Consider the following 22,540-nt stretch of genomic DNA (forward strand, 5'->3'; position numbering starts at 1 on the left):
TGGTTTATTGTTTGTTCGAGAAAATCTGTCGTTTTTCGGAAAAATTCCAATGGCAAAATACAACCGAAAGAGAGAGAGAGAGAGAGAGAGAGAGAGAGAGAGAAAGGAGTTGATTTTTTATTATTATTTTGGTTTGTTGCTTTCCTGCAATAAATTTCCTCTCTTTCGCATTTTTCGCCGGTCTTGATGGTTGACAATCACACATACAGTTTTTCCTTGAACTTATCATCAAAAATATAGCATAATAAACAGTTTTTTTAGCTCCTAATTAATCACCTTTTTTTGAAAGCCAAATGATTGTGGATTGTAGATAATAAAATGTTGAATGGATTTATCAGTCGCCAATTCCATTAGCATTTTTATTATCGCAAATTGCATGGCAACATATGATCATCTCCAAGAGGGTTCGAAATCTTTGCGAACTTCTGCGGTTAATTCAGTGAATTTTGTATGATAGGTCAGTGCGGATCCAATGTAATGGATTACGAATACCAAGAAATGCATTTCTTGCCATGGCACCCGGGCGGAGTCCAAAACCCCTAGATCATCTCTATTCGTACAGTAAAACTGCGATCAATTGAATGCATCAAATGTCGATTTGAATGTATGATTTGACATTTGATTTTTAGAATTAAAAAAAAAACGTCGTTATGCCAGTTAATTGGTATTTCCATCACAATCGATCTAATGGTTTTTAAAACCAATTAATTTTGAAGTTTTTGATTGTGGAGCAAACAAGTTTTTGATTTACGATGAATCTTAAAATTTTATCAAATTTAACCCTTGATCTTAAGATCAATTCAAATGGTTGTAATTTGCATTGAAACTGCGTAAAACTTCAGACAGGGTATACCGATAACGTTATTATCAAAAAATCGATTCACCAGAATATTTGATCACATAAATCGAATGCATTGCGTTGCTTTGACTCGCATGTGCCTTGTTGTAATTGCACTGCACACGATGATAAAATGAAATCTCCTTTACTTTTGAATAGTTTCATAAATGTTGATAAATTTATCTGTTGGTATGCTCTGACACTCCTCACGATATATTACCGTAAACAAAAAGGGTAAAATGTTGAAAAAACCAGAAAAAAGAATTGATACAAATTAAAAACGTGATTATTTTTTTTAATTCCTTAAGAACCAAGTATTTTTTTTTAACGTCTAGTCAATACGGTGGCAAAAACTCGAATTAACCCACTCCGAACAAAAACTCGAATGAGCCCACTTTTGAATGATCGTCACATACGTAAATTAATACAAACGATAGTCAAAACGATTGAAATAGACTTTGATATAAAAGCGGTGTGCACTACGTGCAACAATTCAGTTTTAGATCGGTCGAAGGAAGTGTCTTTAAGCCAAACACTTACGGAAATTGACTCGGTGATTGGAGAAAAACAAAAATCAATAAAAGTTTTCAAGTGCGGGCATTTCCACATTTTTTTTTTTTTTTTGATTTTTGAATATTCATTCTGGAAGGATTTTTCTTTCTATTGATTCTGAGATGATTATTTTTATTAATTAATATATTCAGAGGAGAGGTTTTTGTTAGTGCATTAGGATTTGATATTTTGTTTTCATTAGAAAAAAAAGTATTCATTAGTTTATATTATAAGTTAAGTTCCAAATCTATTGGAGATATTCAGGGCAACCGTTTTTCTATCGCATCGCATCGCAAAGTGTATTTTCTTCTCACTTTAGATTTATTTTAAAAAAAACCCATAGAAAATAGTATTTGCTCCAAACGCAGCCAAAACGGTTAATTTAATTGAACATTTTGCATTCGTTTTCTTTTATCATTTCTCCGTGTTAGCGCTGATGAAACGACTCTACCATTAAGTGATCTTAAAATTGATGCATCTAATTTGTAAGTAAAGGAAGACAAGGAAAGAAATAACGCAAAAGATCATGACACAAATGTTATGGGTCGGCTTTTCAAATGCGCCTATAATGATTTGTCTCTGATTTTTTTCTTCAACAAAACAAATTCATATTTTTTTGAATTACAAAATCGAGAATGAATTCATTTGAATCAGTCCGGTCTTTGTGCTAAAACATTTGGTGAAACTTTGAAATGTGTACGCTATGATTGTTCACCATTTTTCATGGCACACACTTAGTTCATCATAATTATCATATTTGTACTCTTTTTATTTCTTCGCATGTGTTTTGGCATCTTGAATCAATTGAAACGGAAATTGTGATTGGGCATAGGGGTTTTCTTTTAGTTGTGGAGTTCTGTAAATAGCTAAAGAAAAAAATAAATCATACATTTTACTTTGCCTAATAGCTAAGTCCGTTCGATTTATCACGAAGGGAAAAATTGACTTGGTCCGTGGATAGGTTTTCTTCATTTTTCTTCGAATAGAGCTTTCTTTGAGCCATCGTTGGTTTTTTTTTCATCGACTGAAAAATAAGAAAAATCGTTGGACTCGCCGTTCAAAAAATCCATGGAATCGGAAAAGTGCATTAAAAATGGTTCACTTTTCTAAGCCGTTCGTCAACTATTTATTTCAGAATCATCTACAATACACCAATAAATCGACTTCAATGCGTCCATACTACAATTCAAATATTGACTAATAGATAGTGATATAAATTGAACAAAAAATAAAAAGACAATCAAGCAGATATACCGTATTGAAGGCCGAAGAAAACTAGAACACTAAAATGTTAAGTTCGTTAAGTGTTACCGTTGCCATTGCATTTATCACTAGTTGTTGTAGTTTAGTCCATAGCTATGCAATCAATTCACGACATAATAGTAACAATGAGTATGCTACATTCGAACCCGCTCATTGTCAAAGGTAAGAGTCGCTTTTTTTGATCATCGCTGGTTCATTTTATCAAAACTTCATTCGCATTCGACACACACACATAAAATGATTCACTGAATTATAATTAGCACAAAAATTGTTGACCCTTCGAATCGAAGCCTCTTTTTCAGATTTGTTGTTGTTCTTATTTTTTTCTCGATGTGTTTTTAATTCGAATGATTTTTTTTTCTAGTGAGGTGTATTGTCGAGGCGATTTATTGCACACCGTGCAAATGGCCAAGCTGTACAATGATTCAAAAACGTTTGTCGATATGAAAATGAAGGAATCGCCGCAGACAACATTGGATTCATTCAGGGATTTTATGGCAAAATATGACAATCAACCATCAAAAGAGGATATTCGACAATTTGTTAACGTATGTAACAAACAGCCATAAAGAAAAACCAAAATATAATTCGTTCGTTTTGAAATAAAATAGGATTATTTCGAGAAACCTGGCGCTGAATTCGTTCAGTGGGTGCCACAAGACTGGAAAGAAAGTCCAGCTTTCTTGGACAAAATCAAAGATCCTGACTATCGACAATGGGCATCTGATTTGCATGCATTTTGGAAACAATTAGGACGTCAAATGACTGACGATGTTGCGGTAAGTCATCATTTTTATTGAGAATATTTGCGATAAACAAAATTGCGATTCGAAAATTCGTGAATTTTTTCATTATTTCAGAAAAATCCCGATCACTATTCAATAATCCATGTGAAAAATCCGGTAATCGTTCCGGGTGGACGTTTTCGTGAATTTTATTATTGGGACTCGTACTGGATAATCCAAGGATTGCTTCAATCGGAAATGTATTCAACCGCAAAAGGAATGCTTGAAAATTTCTTATCGATCATAAATCGTTTCGGTTTCATACCGAATGGTGGCCGAATCTATTATTCGGAACGCTCACAACCACCACTTTTGGCCGGCATGATCAAGGCCTATGTTGAAAAAACAAAAGATATTGATTTTATGAAAATGGCTGTACCAATATTAGAACGTGAATTTTATTTCTTCTATAACAATCACATGGTTGAAGTGAAAGGCTATGCGCTCGCTGTATATGGTGATAAATCGACGGGTCCGCGTCCTGAATCCTATCTCGAAGATATTTTAACCGCTCAATATTTGGAAACGGAAAAAGAAAAAGAGGCAATGTGGTCGGAATTGAAGGCAGGCGCCGAAAGTGGTATGGACTTTTCCAGTCGTTGGTTCATTAAAAATGGTACAAATGAAGGTGAATTAAAGGATCTTAAATGTCGATCAATTGTCCCCGTTGAATTGAATGCAATCCTTTTTTGGAATGCTCGCATTATTTCCGATTTTCATTTGATGGCACAAAATCCAAAAAAATCGGCCGAATTCGAACAACTCGCTCAAGAAATGTACGATGTAAGTAACAGAGTTCACACATTTAGATCTCAGGTCGGCATTCAAAACGGGTGTAATTCAACAACGTTTTTTTTTTTTAAATTTATAGGCTATTCAAGGTGTTTTATGGAACGAAGAGGCTGGTGCATGGTTCGATTATGATTTAATTAATCAAAAACCGCGTCCATACTTTGTGCCAACCAATTTGTCACCATTGTGGACTGGTGCCTTTAATACAGCCGAAAAGGAGCTGTTATCAAAAAAAGTGCTCAAATATATCAATGAAACTGGCATCGATCTATTTCCGGGCGGTGTGCCAAATACATTGATTCAATCGGGTGAAGTGAGTAAAATGCATTTTTTATTAGTAAGGTATACCTGAAATTTTTCGCAAAGCAATATGTATGAGGTTCGCTTTGACGAGTCGATGATGAGGAAGGAGCAAAAAATGAAAAATTCAAAATTGATAATATTATGAATTAAAAAGGCTTTTGTTCTCCTAAGATTGCTCCACCTCACATATTTTGCTCTGAGAAACAGTATCATTGTATTTTTACTTTTCTAACACCAAATTCCTTTTTTTCTCAAAAAACCAGCAATGGGACTATCCAAACGTTTGGCCACCCATGCAATACCTATTAGTCGAAGGATTACGTGCCCTCGAAACACAGGAAGCCTGTAAAAAATCATTTGAATGGGCATCACGATGGGTTCGCTCAAATTTCATTGCGTACAAATCAACACGGGCTATGTTCGAAAAGGTACAATAACACCCAAATTCCTTTGTTTTCCACTTAATAATTGTGAATTTAATTTATTGCAGTATTCGGCGGAAGAGTCCGGTGGATATGGTGGCGGTGGCGAGTACGAAATTCAATTAGGTTTCGGATGGTCGAATGGTGTAATCTTGCAATTGCTATCTGAATATGGCCAAGATATGAAATCAACAGGTTCAGAAACACATTTAACATGCGATAAAACAAACACCATTCCGTGAACTCTATGTCTCTCTCTCTCTCCAAATCATCTCCAATAAACAAAAATCAAATGTCTCAACATATATTTATATAGCTATTTTCGAACAAAGACTAAACACACAAATTTTTACAAGTTTTTCAAAATGAAAGCAAAGAAACAAAAAACGACAACTACACCACCACCAACATTTTCCCCTTTGATAACACATTCAACAACAACAAACAAAAACTCCCATCTCTCGACTATGCTCCACCACAAAAAAAACCATCATCATCAATGTTATGTTATGTCCCCTTCATTATGTATGTGTACATATATGAATTTCGTTTGGCCCTGGGTAAACATTGCATTTTGTCTTATTTATATATTGTATATTTTGTAGCGTTTAGTGTATATTTGTTAATGTCCAATCAATATATAATTCATATTTATTGTTATAATTGTAAACGGGAATTATTGCTCATTCAAAAGCGGTCGTTTTTTTCTTCTAAATTGAGTATAAGTTTATTGATGAATTTTGAATTTTCGTACGACAGAAAATCCTTTTTTGGATATCTAAAAAAAATAATTCGAATAAAAAATATTCAAAATTCATCCAATTTTCGTCAAGACAAAAATGTAACAAGTTCTTATCTGTTTGTGTTCAACGTCGTTTATATGTATTGAATTAAAATCGTCTCTTTTCATCGTTCTTGGTTTCGGCAAAAAAAAACTTTTGGAAAAAATCTGATTTTCAGTAAATTAAAAGAAATTTTTTTAAAAATTCGATGAAAAACTGTTCAAGTTCAAGAGAAAAAAAACCACGAACAAAAAAGAGATTTTTTTTCTAAATTACAATATGTGTTTTTTATGTCTTGTTAATATTTGAGGTGTTGTTATTGAGAGCGTTAGTTTTTTGCATACAATAGGCAGAGTCAGATGCATTCAATTTTCGGAAATTCTTCATTTTATATTTTTTTAGTTCCTGTATGCAAAAAACACCTCAGTTGGGCCGAGTTTGTATAAATGTCAAGTATTTGTTCTGTCTAAAAATGGAAGCAAATTCACAATTACTCAAACGATTGGGAATTTCCCGTGGTTATCTCACGCCAAAATTGTTTTAAAAAAATTGAATACTATTACTTTAAATGATGACACAGTCTTTCCGCAATTAATCCTATCAAAAATCAATTTGAATGTGAAAAACAAATCAATTCATGGGAATTGATTGATTCACAATATGATGATTGAGATTGTGGAATTGCGCGTTCATTCATCAACATGAGCTATAATGCAACGATTCGAGATCATTATCATGTTTCCTGTTCTTTTGCTGCAAAGTCAAGTTCAATGTTTGTATCATCCATGACAAAGACGAAACAAGAAAAAAAACAAATATTTTAAATTGCAATTTGTTTGACGTCTTCAACATGCAATATGACGATTGACACCGATTGTTATCAACGGTGATGCGATTCGTCATTTTGTTTGTGGTTTCTTATTGTTATTCGCAGTCGATTGTCTGGAACGGGAACACAATTGAATGCAATATATGCATCACATCACAGATGATTGATCGTAATGAATGTTTCATAATACAAACGATTCATCGCATATACGATGTTGCATAATGATTTAGGGGAAAAAAAAGATGAAATTTGCTTCCGGAACGACTGCAACGTGTAATCTATTTTTTCATCGGTCATTTGTGATTCATTTCAACGAATATTCATTGCTTTTTACACTGAAACGATGAGTTTGACTTTTTTTACATTTGACAATTTCAAAACGAATATTTAATGAGATTTTTTGCAATACATATGGCGATTTCGAACGATCAAACTTTTTTTGGACTGAAAAAGACCAATATTTTCAAATCAAAAACGTCCGAAACCTGAAAATAATATTAAAAAATGAGGACAAAATACGATGGAATGATTATATATAGATAGATAAATTTTGTTGATGTGAAAATTTCGAAAATCTAATGAATGACTTTTGTGATGCAATTTCAGAAGAAAAAAATCCTCCGACCAGCACTGTTAGTAGTGGATTCAAATTGAATCGATGGACAGTTGGTGTGACAACAGCTGTAGCTGTAGCGGCCACAATTGCAACGCATGTTTTTGGGTGAGGTGAGTGTGCCGGTTTTGTTTTCTTTATTTTTTTCCGTCTTTTTTTATAATTTTCTATTTAAATTTGTGTCAATTTCTACCATCGAATTAATAAAATTGTTTATTTAATTGCAGGTTGCTTGATTCCTAACCGAAAATATGTGGAAACTCATTCATCGACCAACAAATACATACACATACACCCAAAAGTGGAAACATGGCATATACTCCATCAACCAATTAGACTATCATAAAAATAAAGATGCGCATTTCAACAAACTTAATGAAGAAAGAGAAAAAAACTGTCCCAGTGCCGAATTTATTTTCATTTTCCTCTTTCCCGCATGATAAACAAATAATGCCACGTGTATTTTAGTAACTAAATTTCACATTAGCTATTAGTTTATTTATTTATATTAATGTGAATGGAAGAGAGACGATTTCATTGTGACCATTTGAATGCTAACTATAATTAATATTAATGGATAAATGAATTTGTGTTGACAAAGAGAGTGTAATGATTTTATTTTTGTTTTAAATTGTGCTTTTGCTCACGCGCACGCCTTTTGTCTTTTGCAACGAAAATGAGAGAAAATATTAATTTATGTGACTAAAAATTGTCATCAAATATGATCATTGTGTAGGATGAGAAATAGTTAAGATGAAGAAGAGAAACAGCATTTTATACCTAAGTGAACAAGTGAATCATGGGGTTTGATTTTGAAATTTCACATAAATTGTATTGATTTATAAATATGCCGATGGAGTAGCTCTATAAGGTTTCAGTTCTCTTTTTTTTTGGTTTTATGCTGTTTCGTGATTAAATATGATGCCTATTGTAAAACTGAATCGTGCTTAGCTCCAAATCCAATTCAGTTTTAGAATTAGAATATTTATGAAATGCACCACGCTGGACATGGTTTTTAGACTTACAATATAGACGCTTGAATCATCTCAAAAGTATTTGCCCGCTCACACCGTTGAACAAATTAAAATTAAATCTCACTCAAATGTCTTCCATCGTTCGTTTTTGTGTGCAAAGTGTATGTGAGTGTGTGAAGGTGGTAAAAACTGAGATCGATTCTATCCATTTCCAAAGTATACAGGAACTATTTATTTGTGAATATCGTGCTAATTGTAACCACATTTTTGTATGCAAAGAATTTTAAAGAAAGCCGATGACTCAATGTTGTACATATATATTTATATAGATTTTAATCGGATTGGAAATGGAGACAAAGACTTATTCATATTGTTTATAAAACGTTTGAGCGAAAGGCGGGTGATAGACATAAAATTAGGAGTTTTTAACGTTTAAATGACATTTTTCTTCATCATTTTCTTTGTGTTAGAATTGAAAATGTGAAATTTTAAAATCAGATCTCGAGATAAATGATTCATTACTTGCAAGCACACAATTGAAATAAATGCAAGGCGCATTTTTATGAGAACCATACATTTTTAGTTTTCGAATAAATGCGTGGCCAAATGAATGTGATTGAATGAACGAATGATAAATTGAGCGAAAATTCAAATTGAAGCACCCAATGTGCCTTGTGACATGAGAGAGACATTAGATAAGAGACTGGGATTCATTGTTCCGCAATAAATTCAAGGAACGATCATTTTTCTTTGTTTGAGTTCCTACAATTTTTTTCCAAGCGAATGGATTATCAATTCCAATGGTTCATATATTTGAAGAATATCGCGTATTGAGTTCGCTTTGGCCAAGATTTCTTTTTTATTTGGCTAATTTCAACATCAATTACTCATACGTTCAACGAGAAATTGAGGCACACGCCAAAGAGTTGAAAAAAAAAATCCCATAGATCGTTTGAAAATATTCATAACTTTTTCCTCAAAAAAGAAACACCAATGGTGCCGTTTGTCTATAAGTACAAAAAGAAACGAAATAAATGCACGAAAAATATGTGAGTGCGAATCAAATAATAAATTGACGTGATCATCAAAGTTAAACAAAAAGTTAGTAAAGAAAAAACTGGAAAATCCGACACAAAACGTGACAATTTTTAGTCGTATTTTCTTTCAATTTTTTGTTTTGCCAATTGCAAACACATTTTTTCAAAGAAATTCATTAATATAGTTGTGCATTCAAATCAAATGGAAGATTTCATTTTGGTAGTTGGAGAGAAAAGGGATTTGTTTTAAATAAAAAAAGCAATGAATTCATAATAAATTAAAGAAATAAGATCGTGTAGACACGAGAAAATTGTCAACATTTCCTTTGATCGCTCAGTTGATAGAAAAAGTAAAATAATTTGAACAAATAAGCTCACGATTAGACATAGAATATGTTCTACAATTAGTTCAGAGAAAAGGTTGAGAAATAGAGAAAGAAATTGAAGAAAATCAAGTGAAAAATCAACACTTCAATTTAGACATGTATTTTTTTCTTCAGACAATTTATTAAGGCATATGATGTATGACATATAATATATTTGACATATATTTAGAAATACAAACCTATTGTACAATTTGAATTCGACACATTTTTAGAGTTTGTCGATATACAGGGTGGGCCAGAATAACTGCAATTTTTTTTCGCACCTATGTAGATACTACTATAATAACTTTCCAGTCACTCTTTTGTTTACCGTTATGTTTATTCATGTTTTGGTTATCCACTGTGATGATGCACATTATTGCGCAGTTCTTGTTTACTTTGCTACAATAATGGATGTGAAACGTCAACTCGTTTTGAATTTGCATAAAAAAGGTTTGCGACAAATTGATATTTTTCGGAAGCTTCAGATCGACAATATCAGTTTGAATTTTATTCATCGCACCATAAAACGATACAAGGAGCGTGGAACTGTCGATGTGAAGCGAAAAACGGGCAGAAAAAGATCTGTACGAACAAAAGGTCTGGTCCAAAAGGTACGAAAGAAAATTCTTCGAAATAACAAAAGAAGCGCCAGAATATTAGCTCGTGAGCACAATATCAGTCGATCTTCAATGCGACGAGTGTTGAGAGAAGATTTGGGAATGAAACCATTCAAAAAAAACCGAAAACATGGTTTGACAAAAAAAAAATAAGCAAGATAGAAAGCGAAAATGCAAAGAGCTGCTAAGCCGGGCCGCAACCTCAAACATCGTTTTCTCCGACGAGAAGTTGTTCCTTTTGCAGCCAAGTCTCAATGCGCAAAATGATCGTGTATACGCAGCGACAATTGAGGACATTCCTGAAGATGATTTAGTCGTTGAACGATATCAAAATGTGTCAAGTGTCATGGTTTGGGGCGCCGTTTCGGCCGACCACAAATTTCCCCTTGTTTTCGTTGAAAGTGGCGTTAAAATCAATGCAGCTGTGTATGAAGAAGAAATATTGCGCAAAAAATTGTTGCCACACGCCAAAAAAGTGTTTGGTAATGAACCATGGGTGTTTCAACAAGATGGGGCACCGTCACATCGAGCAAACAGAGTGCAACAGTGGTTAAAGGAAAATGTGCCTGATTTTATTGATAAAGACGAATGGCCGCCATCGTCTCCAGACTTGAATCCATTGGATTATTTTGTGTGGGGCTACATGCAATCAAAGTTAAATGATCTGAAGATTACGAAAACCACAAAATTGGATGCATTTAAAAAGAAAATCGGAACGATATTCCCATCGAAATGGTGCGGTCCGCGTGTAAATCGTTTTTACGACGTTTGCGTTTGGTGATCCGTGCAAACGGAGGAAGAATCAAAACCAAAACATGAATTTAAAATTTTGGACCCTATTCTAAATCCCAATAAAGTTTTCATTCAATTTTAGTAAAAAACAATACTTTTTCTGAGCACATATAAAAATTGCAGTTATTCTGGCCCACCCTGTATAGTTATTTTTATATACTTACGCATACATATATTATAATCCCAAACTAGTAGAAAAGAAATTGATACAAATAAATTATAGTAACTAAAAACAAGTATTTAAAAAAAATCCGTGTGTTCATATCTTTGTTCATTGCATTCATCTGAAAGACAGTCCTTCCCTAATAGCGATTATGTCAACATTTCATTGTTTTCATTCAACATAAAAACACGACATAATCATGCCTGCACCTTTGAATTTGAGTTGGCTTTCAAAATAAAAGCAGAGCCGGTTTCAACTAATTATTATAAGCTTAAGCTTATAACGAAGATTGCAGAACCAAAAGGAGAATAATTTTATTTTTGTTTTGTTTCAGACCAAAGTTGCTTGCACGACACTGAAATCAGAGCTCCGAAATATTTCCTTTTGGGCCTCAAGGCGGAAGTTTATTCAATAACTTTAATTTAATTTTAATTTTTAATTTTGGTGATATTAAGTACAATAAATTATTTACAAATCGGAAGCGAATACTATTGTGTTAGATATAACAAAAAATACTATTCAATTAAAATATGAAAAGAGTACCTGACAATTAAGATCAAAGTGATGTTTTTTTTTGGTATTACTCCACAAATATTTGCATGTGTACAACCATGATTCACTCACTAAGCAGTTTATCATAGCTTCTGGCGCATTTTTAGCGGAAGCTCATGTGGGTCTTATCTTCTTTAAGGTATGCACCATTTATAGACCAGAAGGTAACACCATTTATTTCAGTTTATGTGGAACTTGCTCTCATGAAGTAATGGTACAACAAAAAATAGTTTATTACCGTTCAAATATGACAAATAAACCTTTTATGAAAAAATCGGATCATACTTCAACATATTTAAACATTTATTTTTGTTCGATATACATTTTTGGGCAAGTGTGAAGTTAAAATTAATGTTTTATTACTCAAAGGTAATACTCATTATGGTCATGCTGTAACAACATATAACGAACATATTATGGTTTGGTATTATTGGTTAACGACTTGATATGGTCCACTGTCGAGAACCACTTACAGAAACCAAGACCAAGAAACAAAACAACGACAAAAACGCATTTTAGCTATTTATTATTTAACGGTTCAATTGAGTGGATATTAATTTATTTGATATCGTCCAATGTTCCATAAACAAATGATATCGATCCGATATTTATCACTATTTACCTTTCACATTCGGGCCGCTAGATAGCATTTTGAGAAAGAAAATGATAAAATGTCTTCTTTTTTTCATGAAATCAAGGGATCGAATGACATCAAATTCAAGGGATCATGGATGAAAAGTGAACGAGAAATTTCAGTAAAATGTACCGAAAACGTCAAAATTGGTCGATTGGTTTGTTGATTTTCATTTTGTTTTAGAGAATTCAAAATAACATAGTTTAATGAAAGTAAAAAACAAAATGTTATCCGCTTTATTCCATCTTCCCCTAATAATTAATGGAAATTAAAAACCAGATATGTTTACATTATTTTACGTAGCACCTTGAAATTTAAACACCAAATATCTTTCTTCAAAACAAAATTTGGTTACGCTAAATAAAACAGATGAGTAGAAAAAATTATTTTCAAAGTTCATTTCTTATAGTATATGTATAATAAGTAACTTTCGAAGTTGCCACTGTGACGCAATACTGAGCGTGTATCACATTAACTTTGGAAATGTTGTGATATAAATTTTCAGTGACGCTCATAGCTGGGCAGACTGAAAAATTCAGGGGGGTATTGGCCCTATACTATTGGGGGGGGGGGGGGTAATTTTCTCAAAAACTCCTAGCAAAATAGGAAAATTTCATCTATGATCCAAAAACCCTAGCAAAATGAGAAAAATTCTATCCAAAATAATGAATTTTGTAAAGGGGTAACGCAAAAATTTGATGCCTCAGGGGGGGAGGTAATCACCCCCCCTCCTGTCTGTTCAGCTATGGTGACGCTTAGTTACATCACATAACGTGCCACCTGGCGGACGTCTCAAAAGAAACTACGAACCATAGACGTTAATTTTTCTACTACAATAATTAGTAGAATTTTTATTAGTTTATTAGTTTCATCATTTTTATCATTTTATTACTTAGTAGTTCTTAGTAGCCACTAAGAAGTAATAATTATTATTTTACTAGCTAATGATCAAAAATGTATGGATGTGGGATTGTGGGTACTCCATTCGGACCAAAAAAAATTACACCGGTCAACAGATATTGCTCAAAAACTAATCAGCACGTCTCCTAGTAGTCCCAAATCATCCTGCAAAGTCAGAATTTGAATTGAGTTTTTGGAAGAGGATTTATCGTGTTAACAAATTTTGGCAACACGCCACAGGACACAGGACACAGGACACAGGACACATCACACACAGCGACGCACATCATTGGTGTAACTAATAAATAATAATTAATAAAAAATTTTATTAGTTAGTAGATTTTTTCCATTAGTACTTTATTATTTAGTAATTCTTAGTAGCCACTAAGAAGTAATAATTATTATTTTACTAGCTACTAACAACTACTAATTATTAGGTCTTAGTAGATTTTTTATTAGAATGTTAATAGAAATTTCATTAAAATTTTCTCAGTTGCAACTTTCTCTCGCCTTGCAATAGCCAAATGACGCCTATTGATTCAATCACGATTGGTATTCGCTTACTATTCAATAGGTATCACATAGCAAGTTTATATGAAACTCTCGGAGACTCGGTATAGAGCACTCAAACAGTGAAAAAAGTCCAGATCGTGTTTAGATGATATGGAATGCGATTTTTTTTCATTCTGATTTCACCAGGTGATACAGAAAGTTGAGTAGTATTTGAGAATTGAAGAAAAAAAAATTAATAATTTTTTTTCATTTTTCGCGATTTTTCACCTACTAGATGGGATGCTTGTATGAAAAACACGGAAGACCGCTGAAATGGCAAACGCCAAATATATACGGACCTACGACAGTGCCATTTCAGCGGTCTTCCGTGTTTTTCATACAAGCATCCCATGTAGATGGTGGAAAATCGCGAAAAATGAAAAAAATAATTAATTTTTTTTCATCGATTTACAAATACTATTCAATTTTCTGTATCACCTGGTGAAATCAGGGACCGGTTCGTGCATATTTCCATGCTTGCCTAGATACGCTAGGTAGCATAGATATGCCAAGCATAGCGGCAAATGCAACCGACGCATTGCCGTCCACTCTGTATGAACATACACATGTTCGTGTATGCAGGCGGCCGTGCTTTGAGAGACGTACGCATAAGATATAGCTCGAATCGAATGGCGACGGGTGCGTTGCGGCTTGCCTCTCCGCTATGCTTAGCATAGCTATCAGGCATAGAAATATGCGCGAACCGGTCCCTGGGTGAAATCAGAATGAAAAAAATCGCATTCCATATCATCTAAATCACGATCTGGACTTTTTTCACTGTTTGAGTACTCTATACCGAGTCTCCGAGAGTTTCATATAAACTTGCTATGTGATACCTATTGAATAGTAAGCTAATACCAATCGTGATTGAATCAATAGGCGTTTTAATAAAATTTCTATTAACATTCTAATAAAAAATCTACTAACATTCTAATAAAATATCTACTAAAATTCTAATAAAAAATCCACTAAGATCTAATAATTAGTAGTTGTTAGTAGCTAGTAAAATAATAATTATTACTTCTTAGTGGCTACTATGAATTACCAAATAATAAAGTACTAATGGAACAAATCTACTAACTAATAAGAATTTTTATTAATTATTATTTATTAGTTACACCAATGCTACCAACAAAATGAAAAACATAAACAGATCAATCGACAAACTTTACACTGTAAAACCGATGGGATTAAAAATTAATATTTTCGGATTTTTTATATATAAAAATCCAAATGGATAAAAAAAAATCCAAAAGGATTAAAATTTAAATCAAAATAATCAAATCGATATTATCACAAAAATCATGCGTCTAGCGAGCACCAAAAAACATCATCTTACACTCTTCTCTGTTCTCTCACTTGATAATTTTGATTTAAATTTTAATCCATTTGGATATTTATATATAAAAAATCCGAAAATATTTATTTTTAATCCCATCGGTTTTACAGTGTAAGATTTTTCGGTATCTCGAAAAAAAAGAAATTTTCTCGTTTTTTTTAAATGTTAATTTTTTTAGCGACAAAAATGTGAAATTTCTAAAAATGTATGGACACTCGCCCAAATGTCGGACTATTTGTTTGAATTTTCAACTTCAATTTAATATTTAACATTTTTGATTTCATGAAAAAATATCACTTTATACACAATTCGATGCAGAATTTAATTGTGCTTCATTTCACGTTTCTCAAAAGATAGTAATTTCTAAAAATGTATTATTTTTTTCCATTTTTTCGTCATAACATCGAAAATTCCAAATGTCGGATATTCGTCGTCCAATTCTCGGCTCCCTAATCTCGACATATTTCATGCATTTTCACTACGAAACTTGTAAACTTTAAGTTTTGACAGCCCATGAACGCACTATTTACATTGAGGTAAACAATACAAAATATTGGAGTTAAAATTATTAGATTGATATATTTTTGCTCCATATTTCATTTTACTTATTTTTCTATAGTAAAGTGGCAAAAATATTTAAAAATATTACGTTATTTCACTGATCTAGAATATTTTTGGTTTGAATTTCACAATGATCCAAATACGACTTTAACTGTCACATCTGTCAAATCCAAAGTGTTTCACTTGAAACTTTTTAAAATTTCTGTTCAATAATTAAATTAAACTATCTACAATTCGCCGATATAATTTTTTTTCCAAACTAGTTATTTTTTCATATAAAAAAACGCATTTTACCGGCTTGTCTCAAAATGACATAGTTTAACTTTTGACGTGAAAAAGTGATAAAAATGCCGAATTTTTTTTGAACGTAATTTGTGAAAGCAATAATAGATTTTTGATTAAAATTTGGATTATAATAAAGAGATTTGATATTGATCTTTCATAATTTACTTTTAAAAATGCAATTCAAATGAATTTTCAATTTTTAATTTCAATTCACCTCTCGGTATTCCGACATTTGGTCGTGTGTCGACATTTGGCAATCTACTGTAGACTTGATTTGAATGGGTTAGGATTAAAGTGATCTGAAATTTTCATATAAAAAAATCTCTTCTTAGGGCAATTAAAAGTTTGTACGCAAACAGTAAAGCATTAGTTAGGGTGGATGGTGATTTGAGCGAATGGTTTGAGGTGCGTAATGGTCTTAGACAGGGCTGTACAATCTCACCGCTTCTGTTTATTATTTATTATTATTATTATTATTATTATTATTTTACCTAAGGGGTAACGTAGCTTTGGGGGTAACTTAATTTCGGCCTTAGCATACGCAGATGATTTGGTACTTTTCGGTAGTTCTGAACAGGAGCTACAAAATAGTGTCAGAGACTAACAAGCGGCTTGTACAGACTTTGGAATGACCATTAACAGTTCAAAAGCCCAGGTTATGCATGTGGGCAAAACTCATCAAACTGTCCAGTGTGAACTGAGTGGAAACTTGCTTGAACAAGTACCACAATTCAAGTATTTGGGTTGCATCTTCTCTGAAGATGGCAAGTTTGATAAAGAGTTTGAACAACGTAGAATGAATGGAAATAAGGTAGTAGCACAGCTTAGATCACACGTTTTCAATAAACGTGAGTTGAGTAAGGAGACGAAGTTGATGATTCATCAGTCAATCTTCAGGCCAACTATCCTTTACGGAAGCGAGAGCTGGGTCGATTCTCAAAATTTAATCCATGAATTGGAAGTAGCTGATATGAAAGTTTTGCGAATGATTTCAGGAGTATCGCGAAGAGACCAATGGGAAAATCGTATAAGAAATGAGAGAATTCGAGATGATTTGAATGTTGTGTCGGTGGATGAAGTTGCAAGAATGTCGAGACTGAGATGGTTTGGACTTGTCCAACGTATGGGTGAGTTGCGTTTACCAAAGAAGATTTTGTATGCCGAAGCAGATGGACCGAGAAACAGAGGAAGACCCCTTAGACGTTATTTGGATTCGGTTAAATGTGATTTGAATGTTAGAGGGTATGATTGGTGTAGAGAAACTCAAGACCTGGCTCTCGATAGGGAAGTTTGGAGAGGAATTGTAAGAGGAATTCGAGTCTAGTCGTTTCGTAAAAGACCACACACCGAAAGGTACAATCGGTCTATAAATGATTGTTGTTTTTGTTGTAAAAATCTCAATCATGAAATCGGTAAAAATAAATGACCAAATTAACTGAGATGAAAATAAAAGAGCAACATGTTTCATATGAAAATTTCAGCTCACTTTAATCCTAACCCATTCATTTGAGACCCAATTACTCTTGAGGTATGCCAAACGCCCTTCCCAAAAATCATACGGCTCCAATCGATTTTCATTACTTTGGCGTATGTATATAATTGACGCAAAACACATATGTATATTGGTACTGCGTCACTTGGGATATTGCCAACCCCGCGACTGTGAATTTTTGTTTGGAATTCTGTTTTGAATAATATACGCATTTAATTTTAAAATGAAATTTTTTGATATAATATTATGCGCGTTTGTTTGTTTGTTTTTTTTTTTCAAATTAAAAAAATATAGGTATAAATAATGGATCGAATAATACGTGAATTTCACTTGTCTATGGAACATTAGACGATATCAAATAAATTAATATCCACTAAATTGAACCGCTTAGTAATAAATAGTTAAAATGCGTTTTTTGTCGTCGTTGTGTTTCTTGGTCTTGGTTTCTGTAAGTGGTTTAAATCGATCTATAACTCTGTTTTCTTCATGATTCTATTTCTTCATAGATTGCGATGGGTGCACCTGGATTAAATAATGGTGTAAATAAAGCTGCTGAATTTTTGTCAAAAAATCCAATGGCTGCTATAAGAAATGTTGCTGCTAAGGTGCCGAAAAATCCAGTGGGTGCTGGCATTGCGGCCGCATGTGCAACGGCCGTAGTAGGTACCGCTGCTGCAATGGTAATAATAAAAAATTGATTAATTTTTATAATTTCAATTCATTATCACATTAAATGATAAGGAAAAGAATAATTCAGAAAATGTTTATCAAATTTTTTATTTTCTACTTTCAGAGCGGTGCAAGTAGTAAGTCTATTCATTAATTTTGTTCGTTAATTTTAATTACAAACCAATGAAAGTACTTCAAAAGAATTTGTTTATGAAAATAATATTTTTCGTACTCGAATTGGTCGAAGTCAGAAAAATGTTCACTGCCGTGATCGCAGATGATAATATTATGTCAATCGAAAAAATTAAATTATTATTTTATTTTAAATTCACAGACCACCCAATCAAAACGGGAGCAGCTGTTGGAGGTTTAACTTTTGCTGCTGGCGTTTTGAACCAAGTTAAAAAGTTTCCCAAGTAATAATTGTCGTGTGTAATACATGCGCCATTGGGTCTAATATGATATGATGCATCATGTAGAAAAAACCATATGTAATGAAAAAATTTGATAAAGGGAAATAAATAAACATCATATTGCCTAAAAATGTGTCCAATAAAAATAAATTTCAAAGAACCAACTTCGAGGACTAAAAATGCGTAATTCGGTAACACGTAACCGGTTTTTTTTTCTTTCTCTGCTTTCCAACCTCTATTGTTTTGCTTCTCTTATTATTATTTAAAACTAGGCTTTGTATTTTTTTATTTCCAATAGACTAAAAAACTACTTCTATCCACAAAATAAATAATATTGTAATCCAAAAAATCAATCTTGTTGCTATTCAATCGAAACCAAATTCGCTAGTGGTTCCTATATTGTCATAACATGTTATTCATATTGTTATTCAAATGGATTGTATCGGTAATGATAGGCCAGATAAAATTTCATTTTGTTCATTAGAGACATCTACTGCCATAAACAAATCCATCGTGAGAATGCAGTTAATGTTTAAAACTTTCAAGTTCGGTGAAATTTGAAATTTTAATTTTGGCGATATAAAGAACAATAAATTATTTACAAATCGTAAGCGAAAACTATTGTGTTTGAGATAACAAAAAATATTGAATCAAAATATGGAAAAATGTACTTGATGTTTTTTTGTTTTACCCTACATAAATATTTGCGTTTGTACAACCATGGTTCATTTACTAAGTTATCATAGCAGTTTATCATAGCTTCTAGCATGACGTATTTTTGAAAGAAGCCAGTAGAGTAAGATCTCTAATACAGTAGCTTTTTTATATGAAATCTGTCACACTAACGCCCTCACTCTATCTTTTGGCGAACTAAACAGAATAAAGTGTAATATAAAAGTAAAGTCTCCATCAGGATATTTTATACAGCCGGTGTCAAGATCAATAAAACTGTTAATAGAATCTGCCATTTTTACGCAATTTTGCGATGTGATTGCGAGATTAAGAATATAAATAAAATAAATGAACGGAATAAACGAACTTAACAGAACAGAATAATTCACACGAGTGTATGACAAGTATGTAAGAGAACAATAACATTACGTTTTGTATCTATCTGTCAAATGTCACACTCACACTTATGAGTTTACGTATGGAGATTTTAACAAAATCATTTCTACAAGATCTACACACTCTACACCCGAGGCTTTTTAAGTTAAATTAAAACGCATATAAATTTATGTTTTTTTTAAATAGAAATTCTTATTATTTCCTTATTTATTTATTCACCGTCTGATCACAGACTGATTTTATCACAATTATTTACAATATCATTTGCAATGAAACACTACCCGAATCGAATGCCAGCCGCCAATCTTTTCGACTTCGGAGCAGCAGATATCGACTGTGTCCATTGTATATTACTATTCATAACACAATTTTTCTTAGTTTATTTTACCGAATATTAAATAACAAATTGTCCAATTCAACAATACTATTTCTAAAAATGTGTCTCGATGCCGATTCCAAAAATGTTTCTCTTATTAAATTAAAATTCCTACACGCCATGTAAAATGGTTGACTATGTGCATATTCAGCTGTAAACATCCGTACTCTAATAAGTTCTGTATTCCTCAAATTTCTTTGGTTTACGTTATATTGCTGTCTTGTGTATACAATCTTATCCCTAAGCGAACGCGACACTATTCTACCTAATAAGAGATCGTAAATTAAAAATATAGAGGCATTAATACGCCGTCTCCAAAGCGGTTGAATACTTAAAACATCACATCTAAACTGATACGGTGGCAATACAAAATTCTCATCTCTTTGGTAAACAAATCTTAATGTCCATATCACAAATTTTTTCTGAATTGACTCTATTCTATCGGAGTGTATACGGTGGTATGGTTGCCAAACTATACTCGCGTACTCTAACTTTGATCTGACTAGCGCAAAATATAACATTTTAGCCGATTCAATCGTGAACTTATTCTTTAATGTGCGTTTTACGAATCCTATTGCCCCAAGTGCACTGGCTGTGATCGCATCGATGTGATTGATGAACGTTAGTCTTGTGTCGAAAATAACGCCGAGATCCTTGTGCAAACTGATTCGTTCAAACGTATGTTGGCCGTTGTTGATCGTATAATCGTAGTCGATTGCGTATCCACCCTTTGCATACGTCATCACGAAGCATTTCCTCAGATTCAAATTTAGGCTGTTTTCAGTGCACCAGTCGTTCAACTGATCAATGGCTCTTTGGAAAATAATGGCATCAATGGGCGATTGTATTGTTCGTATCAGTTTTAGATCGTCTGCGAATAATAAAACAAGTGCATTTGTTACGGTTTCGACAATGTCATTAATAAAAATAATAAAAAGACATGGTCCCAAGATACTTCCCGCAGGTACTCCCGATGACACAGTGAAAGTTCTTGACTTTCTCTCCCCGATTCCAACAAATTGTGTTCGCGCTGTCAAATATCCATGGAACCATTTGACAAGTCGTCGGCCGAATCCAAAGTTCACCAACTTCTGCAACAATTTCTTGTGGTTCACACGGTCGAAGGCCTTCTCAAAATCTGTGTACAGCACATCCGTTTGACACCTTTTGATCATTGAGTCCATCGTGAAATTTACCATTTGCAGTAAATTTGTTGAGGTTGATCGATTTTTCACGAATCCATGTTGATTGTGGCTGATTTTCGCATTAACAAATGTGTCGATTTTGTTATACACAACAATTTCGAATAATTTGGCTATTGTTGGTATTATCACGATCGGCCGATAATTCGATGCACTGCTTTTCTTTCCAGACTTGAATATTGGCACAATTCTGGAATTTTTCAATGCTGTCGGAACACATCCTTGATGCAACGACTTACGAAATAGCATTGATAACGGCTTTGACAAAGTATGCGCACAATTTTTCAGTAGTTTTGGTGAAATACCATCTGGGCCGGCTCCTTTGTTTACATTGATCGCTTGTAGTGCTTTCATCACGTCTACTTCATTGATGTCAATGTCAAACGATATGTCACCGCATTCACTCAGCAATTGATCCAAGTCGATATTGTCGCTCTGTGTATACTGATTTTCGAAAAAATCAGCAAATAATTCCGCTTTTGATACGTCTGTGCTCGCAGTCTCATTGTTGTATTCAACAAAAGGCGGAATGTCACTTCTCTTTCTTCTGTCGTTTACAAATCGCCAAAAATGTTTTGGATTTGCTCTGATTTGCAATTGAATGCGGCTGATGTACGACTTGAACAACTGGCTTTGTAACTGCATGAACGAATCTGTGATGGCATTGTATTCGTCAAAGTTACCAGTTTCTCTTGCTTTTTTATACGCCTTTCTTCTGACATTTTTCATGTGTTTCAAGTGCTTTGTATACCACGGTGGATCAGTGCTCTTTTGTACGGTGATTTTTGGAACAAATGAGTCTATTGCCTCGTGTAGAACATTGCCAAATAATTGGAATGCATTCTCGAGGTCATCAATTCGATTTATCCCCAACAAAATGTCACTTACAATGAAGAATTCATTCATCGCATCGAAATCCGCCGAATTGTATGCGTATATTTCCGATGATTGCGGTGATTTGGGTTCGTTTTCATCAATTGTCACTTCGATTTCAATTGCTTTGTGCCAAATGTCGGATTTAACCAATGGTCTTGTTGATTCAATCAACGCCATTTCGTAGAACTTGTTTGTAAATACAAGATCCAAAACATTCCCGGCTGGATTAACGATATTTGACAGCTGGTGGAACCCACAGTCGAACATTGTGTCTAATGCTAATTGTGCTAACTTCACTTTCAAAACAAAAAAATGAAACAATTTATTAAATTATTTTTCAACAATTTTTGGAATAACATATGCGCTCATTCTCAAACTTGTGAAATAATATCCCATTCTATATATAGATGGCACTGTCTATACGAAGTTCGGCAAACAAAGCATTACGCTTATTGAGCGCATTACACCTCTTAGTAGAGTACCATAAAAAA

At 33.2% G+C, this 22,540-nt stretch overlaps 3 protein-coding genes across 9 annotated transcripts in view; all 3 read left to right on the forward strand.

The window, feature by feature from the left end:
• Positions 1-11,656, forward strand: part of LOC116347266 (trehalase) — a 39,970-nt gene extending 28,314 nt beyond the window's left edge. For 2 of the 7 annotated variants that reach the window (XM_031777805.1, XM_031777806.1), the window contains 9 exons: positions 2,526-2,815; positions 3,018-3,201; positions 3,265-3,432; positions 3,514-4,221; positions 4,310-4,543; positions 4,797-4,961; positions 5,024-5,150; positions 7,173-7,287; positions 11,465-11,653. In XM_031777805.1, coding sequence (XP_031633665.1) covers positions 2,679-2,815; positions 3,018-3,201; positions 3,265-3,432; positions 3,514-4,221; positions 4,310-4,543; positions 4,797-4,961; positions 5,024-5,150; positions 7,173-7,287; positions 11,465-11,489 — 1,863 coding nt within the window. In that variant the 5' untranslated portion in view covers positions 2,526-2,678 and the 3' untranslated portion in view covers positions 11,490-11,653. Of the gene's footprint in view, positions 1-1,197; positions 1,430-1,821; positions 1,876-2,525; positions 2,816-3,017; positions 3,202-3,264; positions 3,433-3,513; positions 4,222-4,309; positions 4,544-4,796; positions 4,962-5,023; positions 5,151-7,172; positions 7,293-7,406; positions 11,204-11,464 lie in introns of those variants that run through there. The other 5 variants (XM_031777809.1, XM_031777803.1, XM_031777804.1 and 2 more) reach the window with 5 other exon arrangements.
• A 4,925-nt stretch (positions 11,657-16,581) lies between these two features.
• On the forward strand, positions 16,582-17,277 carry LOC116347257. The gene has a single exon (XM_031777785.1). The coding sequence runs from the start codon at positions 16,582-16,584 to the stop codon at positions 17,275-17,277; it is 696 nt and encodes a 231-aa protein (XP_031633645.1).
• Positions 17,278-17,770: 493 nt separating this feature from the next.
• LOC116347263 lies at positions 17,771-18,722 on the forward strand. Its single transcript, XM_031777801.1, has 4 exons — positions 17,771-17,893; positions 17,952-18,125; positions 18,239-18,251; positions 18,449-18,722. Exons 1-4 carry the CDS (start codon positions 17,852-17,854, stop codon positions 18,532-18,534), a joined length of 315 nt encoding a protein of 104 aa, XP_031633661.1. The 5' UTR covers positions 17,771-17,851; the 3' UTR covers positions 18,535-18,722.
• Positions 18,723-22,540: the final 3,818 nt, after the last annotated feature.

The sequence above is a fragment of the Contarinia nasturtii genome, unplaced genomic scaffold (genome assembly GCF_009176525.2).
Source record: "Contarinia nasturtii isolate CC-2019 unplaced genomic scaffold, AAFC_CNas_1.1 Cnas_scaffold_1764, whole genome shotgun sequence".
Lineage (NCBI taxonomy): Eukaryota > Metazoa > Arthropoda > Insecta > Diptera > Cecidomyiidae > Contarinia > Contarinia nasturtii.

Bases quoted from the DNA above. Each gene is read 5' to 3' on its own strand.
- LOC116347257 (XM_031777785.1), top strand. From the start codon at position 16,582: ATGACCATTAACAGTTCAAAAGCCCAGGTTATGCATGTGGGCAAAACT.
- LOC116347263 (XM_031777801.1), top strand. From the start codon at position 17,852: ATGCGTTTTTTGTCGTCGTTGTGTTTCTTGGTCTTGGTTTCT. The intron at 17,894-17,951 runs GTAAGTGGTTTA...ATTTCTTCATAG, and splicing joins GTTTCTTGGTCTTGGTTTCT to ATTGCGATGGGTGCACCTGG.